Source organism: Brachypodium distachyon, chromosome 4 (genome assembly GCF_000005505.3).
Source record: "Brachypodium distachyon strain Bd21 chromosome 4, Brachypodium_distachyon_v3.0, whole genome shotgun sequence".
Classification (NCBI taxonomy): domain Eukaryota; kingdom Viridiplantae; phylum Streptophyta; class Magnoliopsida; order Poales; family Poaceae; genus Brachypodium; species Brachypodium distachyon.
Window position 1 is genome coordinate 37,991,896 of NC_016134.3, and position 8,149 is coordinate 38,000,044.

The window sequence follows — 8,149 nt, forward strand, 5'->3', positions numbered from 1 at the left end:
GAGCATTAAAATAATTATTTTTGGAATAAATAAATATATTTTTATACCTATTTTTTCCAAAAAGAAACTCAATTTAAACCATTTCGGGCTTTTTCTGGGCTTTGGGCAGAAAAGTGAAGCCCGACCCCGTCCGGCTTCAGGCCGGGCCACCCATGCCCAGGTATAGTCACGAGTCACAAATAAAAGATCTTGTGAGCTCAATCATCTTCAATCTAATTGTCACAAAAAAGGTCAAGTGATCTTCCAAACCTGATGTATTTTTATTGTAAGCATTCATGAATGCAAAATAGCGGTGGTTTTTACAAATCAAACATTTTTTATTTGATAAATCCCATAGAAGGGCAGTCGAGTGAAATATGTAAAATCGACTAACTGTCACACGAGTATCCTAATTTAAGAAAAAAAAATCACATTGCTATGTGTTTGTGGTAATTAGTTGCATCTCACCTTGAACATCTTGTGTTGTCACTCTTAACACAAAACTCAATGGCCAACAAATAAGTGCTTGAGAGGCCGTGCAAACTTGATCAACGAGATGTTAGTTTTTTTTTCGACAGTTGTGAAAATGGTAATGTCATTGACTTTTTTTATCTGTCAGTGTCATAGACCGGTTTCACATATGTCAATGATTAGGTTGTTTATTACTTGGCCTCTAAGGTAGAAATGATAGGATATAATGAAACCGTGCCAGATTTTTATATGATTTGTGTGTTTGGTTTCTAGAATATGAAAACTGTAACGAAACCATATGGTTCGGCAAGAGGAATATTTCCGCAATATGCTGAATTATAAAATAACTCAAAAAAAATACACATCATTTGCTTTCAAGTGTTTGACTCCTTATACTATACAACTAAAACTATACTCTCTCCGTTCCATAATTCTTGTCGAAATATTACATGTATCTAGACATGTTTTAGGAATAGCTACATCCATTTTTAGGCAAATTTGAGACAAGAATTATGGAACGGAGAGAGTATTTCATTCCATTCCTAACCAAACACTCTGCCTAAAGGCTCGTTCGGTTGGCAGAATCCCGGTGGGTTTTGAGGGGGATTGACATGGAATTTGCTCTGTAATTTTGCTAATCCCTGTTGATACCGGCCGGTGTGGGATGAAACGAACAGGCCCTAAGTAGGTATCGCTTGGTTTCGAGAGCACCCTTCCCCGTGTATCTGCATATGATGGCTTCTTTTCACTTTGCCCTTGCATCTTACTTATGGACTGTTCCTCAAAATCCACACACTCACACAGCCAGCTACCCAACTCACAGTTGCTACATTGCGCACGAACGACCCGGGACGATAATACTGATTCGTGAAGGGCGTTATCTGCAAAACGATGGACCTTAATTTTGCCACCGCAACTACTAGAAGGGGTTGTGCGCACAACCCAAACCCAATTCCCGCAACCCGAGGGAAACGGCGACCGCCACCCATCGCCACCGCCGCAAATCCCATTTTCCACGCACGCGCCTCCCAAATCCCAATCCCACGCTAAACCCAGTCGGGAAACACCACAATCGAATCCGCTGGCAGAGCTCGCGCCTGCATAGTCTGGCCGCGGTGGCTGGCTGGACCGCGCTCGTCCCACCGCACAAGAGGCAGCAAGAACACCACCGCTGAGTTCGCGGTGCCTTTAATGGCGCTGGGTTGTTCTCTCGCGGTCCATAGCCCCGCGGCGATGAAGATTTAACTTGTATGGTCCTTGCTCTGTTCCGTTGTCGCGGTGCACGGAGTGGTGCTGCTGATACCGAAAAGCTTACGGCCCGCGTCGGAGATGAATGGCCGGGCTCGGAGGCCGGCGGGGGCGCACGGTGCGAAGGCATTCCCAAAGGGCGACAGGGTAGGCTTCGATCTCTCCGTCTTCTCGGCATGCTCTGTTTTTCTTCTCTGCAGTTGGTTGTTCAGAAAGAATGACGCTCCTTTTCCTAGTGGAATTGAGCGCGCAGGAGGTGACAATGTGCGGTTATTTTTCGGTTTTCGTGACGGATTCTTGGATCCTTTGAGCTCTCGGTACTCGGCGTCCGTGGGATCGGCGAGGTTGCGACTTTTTTTTTTATTGCGGTGGTTGCTCTCTGTTTGAGGCTGGTCGTTCGAACTCCGCGTACTGCTGCATTTTCTCTTCCATTTTTGGTTCTCGAGGTACGAGCTTCTGTGGTTGTTTGGCATTGGTGGCCATTTGGGCAGTGGTTGTTGTTAATTTGTTGCACCGTCGATTTTGGTTTTTGTCCGATGGATTATTTATTGTGCAAGAGTACAACGGCGGGCACTGTTGTTTGATGTTCGTGCAAGTTAAACAATTAAGTAGTATATGGGCTCGTTGGTTTCTACGGCTTTTGTTGCTTCAGAGACCAGCTCGAATTGGGTACCTCCTCTCCTCTTGATCGCTACTGAGCCCCGGTTTCTTCTTTAATCCGCTTTGCTTGCTTTATATCTTTCATCATCAGGGGCAGAGGAATCTGTCGCTTTGCTTTTGTTAGTTTCTTTGACAGCTAAATAGGGCTCTTTTCGCTCTTTTTCTTCATGTCATTTGTGTTCAGATGATGCAGAAGGACCCGAGGAAAGCCATGCCGGTGAAGGGACCGACCAACGCCGCGAGGTCGGTGACCAGAGGCATGGCGAACAGGATCCAATCGAGGAGAGAGCGCAAACTTGCGCTGCAGCAAGATGTACGTGAATTCTAATCTTGATTTCTCGAATTCAGGAACCCGTTGATTCCCGCAGTATGTTCCTGACGCTTTGGCGGTGTTCGAATTTCTGCTAGGTCGACAAGCTCAAGAAGAAGCTGCGGCACGAAGAGAACGTCCACCGAGCTCTGGAGAGGGCGTTCACGAGGCCGCTCGGCGCCCTGCCTCGCCTGCCCCCGTATCTGCCGTCCAATGTTAGTTAGTCCTCTCCTCTGCATTTGGTATCACAAACAGAGCATGGTTCTTTTCTGTTTTGGAGCATTTCGATTCTGAAACCTAGAATTTTGCCGTCAAGACGCTAGCTCTTCTCGCGGAGGTGGCGGTGCTGGAGGAGGAAGTCGTGCGGCTTGAGGAGCAGGTGGTCAACTTCCGGCAAGGCATCTACCAGGAGGCCATAATCTTCTCCTCCTCCACCAAGAACGGCGGCGAGGGATACGTGCCGGCGCAACTAATGCCGTCGAGCCCGACGCCAAATTCAGAGTTATCTCCAACGGATCATGCTCCTGCTCGTCCATCACCCAACGGGACCGCTAGCGGCAAGCAGGCAGCAAGAAAGCCACCTCCTGCCACAGCTAACATAGACGACCGCGCCGGCTCCGGGGCTGGAAAAGAGAACCAGTCCTGCAGCAACACCTCGACCAGAAATTGTCGCCAGTCGCCGTTGCAGAAGGTTGCTAAATCCAGGGTGCCGGCAGTGGCGCCTGAGAAACGCAGGGCTGCTCAGGTAAAGACAGTGAACTTCTTACTGCTGCTGAATTAGTGAATTATCCCCAGAAAACAATGTGTATCCAGGAACTTTCTGAATTTGTACTGGCACTCTGCATTTTGTTTTTTCCGGACAGACGATTAATACAGCGCCTGACCGTAAAAGGCTCGCAGACGCTGCCAGCAATAATTCAGAGAAGGTGTCCCAGGACGGCTCTAGCGGGCCGAACAGATTGTCGGAGGAACTGTTGAGCTGCCTGCTTACCATCTTCTCGCAGATGAGCTCATCCAGCAGTGGGCAAGAAGAAGAGCAGGCATTGTCTCCTTCGGTTTCAGGTTCCTGCGCGAGCTCATCAGAGGACGCGTACCCTCAGGACCCTTACGGCATACTGGAATTGGGCAGCAGGGACATTGGCCCATACAAGCGACTCCACGTGATCGACGCCGCCTCGTTCGATCGGAATGCGCTGGCCAATAACACGCTTCTCGGCCGGAGATTGAAGTGAGTTGTTGTCATCGGCACCAACTGTTTGTTTTTCGTGGAATTATTGCGAGCTAGATTTGGTTGTCTGGACAGTGGGGGTGTCTCTCTTTGACTTAATGGCATTGCTGATAGAACGGTTCTTGTCGATCTGGCGAATCTGCAGGGCCTTGCTCCGGAAGCTCTCCTCAGTTGACCTGGTGGGGCTCTCCCATCAGCAGAAGCTGGCGTTCTGGATCAACATCTACAATTCCTGCATGATGAATGTAAGCTGGCACTCATAATTGCGGCTGCCCTTTAGTTCCCCTGAATTTTCTTTTCCATCTCGAGTCGATCTTACACTATATGCATCTCACAGCTCAGTTGTCAGTGTTAGCGTTTGCTAGAACTACTGCATGCCTGTAGCATTTTGGGGAAGTGCCATAACTTTGGCTGTGCGACAGTACAGCCTGGGTAGTTCTGACGATGCTTATTCTTTAAGTTTGAACACTCAACACAATCCTGGCATGTTCATGTAGTACTTGTTTGTCTAGGCCCATTACATGTTGGTTTAAGTAAATGTTCCCTGTCTCCATAATCATCACCAGAGGCTTAAGTTACTCTGAATCAGATAAAGTGTCCTTGCCTTGATCTACTATGTTAATAGTATATACTTGCCTGTCATGTACTGCAGGCATTCCTGGAGCAAGGGATACCTACCACGCCCCATATGCTCGTGGCAATGATGCCAAAGGTACCACATCCATCCATCCATCCATCCATCAACCCGTTCTTGCTGCCCCCACTTTCTGTCTGAATTCACCAAGAACATACTAGTACTACTACTACTCAAATCACGGCTGCAAGCAGTAAACCGGTGAGATTAAAGACACACATGAGCATGCCTCTGACGACGATCTCCATTTTCCCAGGCGACGATCGAGGTGGGTGGGCGCACGCACAGCGCCATGTCGATCGAGCATTTCGTCCTCAGGCTACCCTACAGCGCCAAGCATGTAAGGCGTTTGTCACCATCGATCCATGCTTTGCCACCCACCGTATATTATAGCCAACATGGAGATCGAATTGCGTTGGTATGACCCGTCGCTAGCTAAACGTATGACCCGTGCGTGAGCAGGTGCATCCCGAAGAAGGAACCAAGGGCGAGGACGCGTCGATGACGGCGCGAGGCGGGTTCGGCCTGGAGTGGCCCGAGCCGCTGGTCACCTTCGCGCTCTCCTGTGGAAGCTGGTCCTCTCCCGCCGTAAGAACAAGATCTCTCTCTAGCTAGCACGGTTCCAAAACAGTAACAACGTCGACACTCTGTTCTCTGTTGTATCTTGCTCGTCATCTTTTTTTCTGGCTCTGAATTGAATTTAAGGTGAGGGTGTACACGGCGGCACGTGTGGAGGAGGAGCTGGAGGGCGCCAAGGGGGACTACCTGCAGGCCGCCGTGGGCGTGTCTTCCCCGGCGAGGCTCGCGGTCCCGAAGCTCCTGCACTGGTACCTCCTGGACTTCGCCAAGGACGTGGACTCGCTCATGGACTGGGTCTGCCTGCAGCTGCCGACCGAGCTGCGGCAGAGCGCGCTGCGGGCCGTGGCCGCCGACGGAGCGCGCCGCATCCAGGTGCTCCCCTACGAGTTCAGGTTCAGGTACCTGCTGGCGTCGTGATTCGTGAAGCATGCAGCTAGCGTTTTGATCGATCGTGCCGTGCAGAAAACACCATTGATTCAAGGTGTTCCGTGTTCGTAGATTGTACACAGGCTTGCAAATAAAATTGTGGTTAGGTTGTGTTTGCTGCGACGCAATCTGGCCCGTTTTCTTGGTAAAGGAATGAAAAAATATACTGTTTAGTTTTTCTTTTCCTTCTCCAGTGGAGATCGAGGTACATGTGTCACTGTTTATTTTTCCTCCTTTTCTGCAAGGAAGAAATACTACTCCACAGTTTGCTTGCAGGCGTGTCAGATTTCTTTGTATGTGAAAAGGCGAAAGAAGGCAAGGCATGCACCCAGCATGGTACCTCTTGTCGGTTGCCTCAGTGATTAACCCTGACACTGCAGCTTTTCGCCTCTCCCTTTCTCGCTGTAATGTTTCAGTTCCGATGATTGAGGCCAACGGTAGAACAGAAGAACCTACACGGACGAGCTGACGGCGAAAAGGCAAGCAGGGTAAAAACCGGGCAAATAAGTGGCCCGCCACTGCGCAAGAGCTCACAACTGACAAGGCTAATACGATTTTCCTTCCTCTTCTGATGTTCTCAGTGATTACTGATTTGTCGCTAGAGCTCACAAGGCTAATCTCACTGTTGTTAAACGATTGAAGAGCTGTAATCGTCATGTATATATAAGCCTAGATCCGTGAGAAACTGAGAACCGGACCTGCAACTGATAACCTCCTGTCCCGTATAAAAAGGCTGACAGGCCAGGCCAGTTCGGGTGATCAGCATGGGATTGGCAGCCTCAGGATCAACGCAACAGTATGCAGAGTATACGTTCGGAGAGTTCCATTGCCCCCGGATCATCCACTGCGATCGTTTCGTTCCATGTCTGAACCCCGGGATTGCGCTTGTCGCGTTGCAAGCGCTCAAATTGATGGCTTTGGAGCTAGTACATGTTTGGCGATGGGCAACAAGCGACGAAGGCGCAAACGTTTATATTCCAGCCGGGTTGGGCTGTCCGCTTGTGCGCGCGGCGGTGCATTGGACCATTGGTGCGCGTGGGGGGAGATTTGGCATGATTGTGCTTCGTGAAGGCCTTGTGCAGCTAGATCCGTATCTATCACAAGGGTTCTTTCATCTTTGTGTGCGTGCATATCTATCACATCATCCCGATGCGGCAGCCACTCCTTTTGTTTTTGGAAAGAGAGAAATAGAAAACAAACAAAAACTGTGGATTCCTCTCTTGTTCATGAAAGAAAAAAGGGAAAGGGCATGGCAGTCGAGGGATGATGGCATGGCTTTGATCGGCTAGTAGTAGCTTGGTAGTCTGTGTTTGCTTTCGGTTGGGCGGCGAGCATCGGTAGCGTGTGTTTGCACGGGCAATTTTGGCTTTTGCTAATTGTTGTTGCCCGACATTTTGGAACCTAGAAATGCATCATTATTCTACTCCCTCTGTATCTAGACATGATTTAGTGTATAAATGTATTTAGAATTTAGTAAAAGTTGAGATATTTTTTGTTGGGCGGAGGAAGTACTTCTTTTTACATTAAGTACGGAATGACTTTTGAGCCCAAGTATGCTGTTGTGCTACCATCATTTTGAGTATTACCATGAAAACTAGGCATAGAAAATCTCCTAATCTGTCCCATACCAAAACACAGGTCTAAGGTTGGATATTACCATGATACCATTCATTTAGGTGTTATCGTGCCACCGACACATACTAGTATCGTTAAAAAATAAAATAAAATAAAATGAAAAAGTGAGCTCGATCGTGTAGCACTCTCTTCATTTCAATGTATGTCATATAACTTTTGGTGATCGACTAGCAAAATTTCTAAAGTTTGGCCACTATATTACAAAAAACATGCATCAACGTTTGCGATGCCAAATGAAGAGCGATGTCTGAGGTTGCATGCATATGTCATTGCCACCACAAAACATTCCTCGTGAGAACTCTGACTTCACCTCGGATGATCAACAATAGAGCTCCTGCCTCAATAGACACTGCATGCATATGTCATTGCCATCACAAAACATTCCTCGTGAGAACTCCGACTTCACCTCGGATGATCAACAATAGAGCTCCTGCCTCAATAGACACGCAAACTAGCGTTGGCCCATAATGCAACAGTCAACCACTCGTGCCGACGACAATGCGGCACCGATTCTGATGGCGACCTTTGCAGAGGGAACATGCAAGACTCTTGTCAAACAAGTACTATTAATAATGCATGCAATGCAACCACGTACAACTCTTGCTGGCCTCTTTGACTATACGCAGCACTCACCACATCGCATGTAAAGCTGCAAGTTTGACATTGAGATGGATTGTGATAATTTGGCTTATTCCACCCGTTTTTTGTTATTTTACTGTTTAGCTAACAAATCTCTTCCTGCTTGCATGTGCTTTTCTTTAATAATACTTCCTTCGATCCATAAAATATGTCGCACATTTTGTACTAAGTTAGTACAAGTTTGTACTAAGTGGGCAACACTTTTTATGAATCGGACGTGTTACGAAATCTGGCGGATGCACGATCAAGAATGACACCGAGGCATGATATTTATTAATGAGGTTTGGCCGAAGCCTACGTCCCCAGGACATGACTATGGGCGCTCCTTCCCCCATAACAC

At 48.1% G+C, this 8,149-nt stretch overlaps 1 protein-coding gene across 3 annotated transcripts; it reads left to right on the forward strand.

Moving 5' to 3' along the window:
- Nucleotides 1-1,376: 1,376 nt before the first annotated feature.
- On the forward strand, nt 1,377-5,808 carry LOC100826809. Of its 3 annotated transcripts, none has more exons than XM_010239942.3 (10): nt 1,377-1,845; nt 2,552-2,671; nt 2,767-2,883; nt 2,985-3,413; nt 3,532-3,896; nt 4,042-4,141; nt 4,549-4,608; nt 4,787-4,870; nt 4,993-5,118; nt 5,236-5,808. In XM_010239942.3, the coding sequence occupies exons 1-10, from the start codon at nt 1,780-1,782 to the stop codon at nt 5,524-5,526; spliced, it is 1,758 nt and encodes a 585-aa protein (XP_010238244.1). In that variant the 5' UTR covers nt 1,377-1,779; the 3' UTR covers nt 5,527-5,808. The 3 variants fall into 3 exon arrangements, with proteins under 3 accessions (XP_010238244.1, XP_003578252.1, XP_024310961.1); XM_003578204.4 differs by having other exon boundaries at nt 1,378-1,845; nt 2,543-2,671; XM_024455193.1 differs by lacking the exon at nt 1,377-1,845 and adding an exon at nt 1,856-2,367 and having other exon boundaries at nt 2,543-2,671.
- Nucleotides 5,809-8,149: the final 2,341 nt, after the last annotated feature.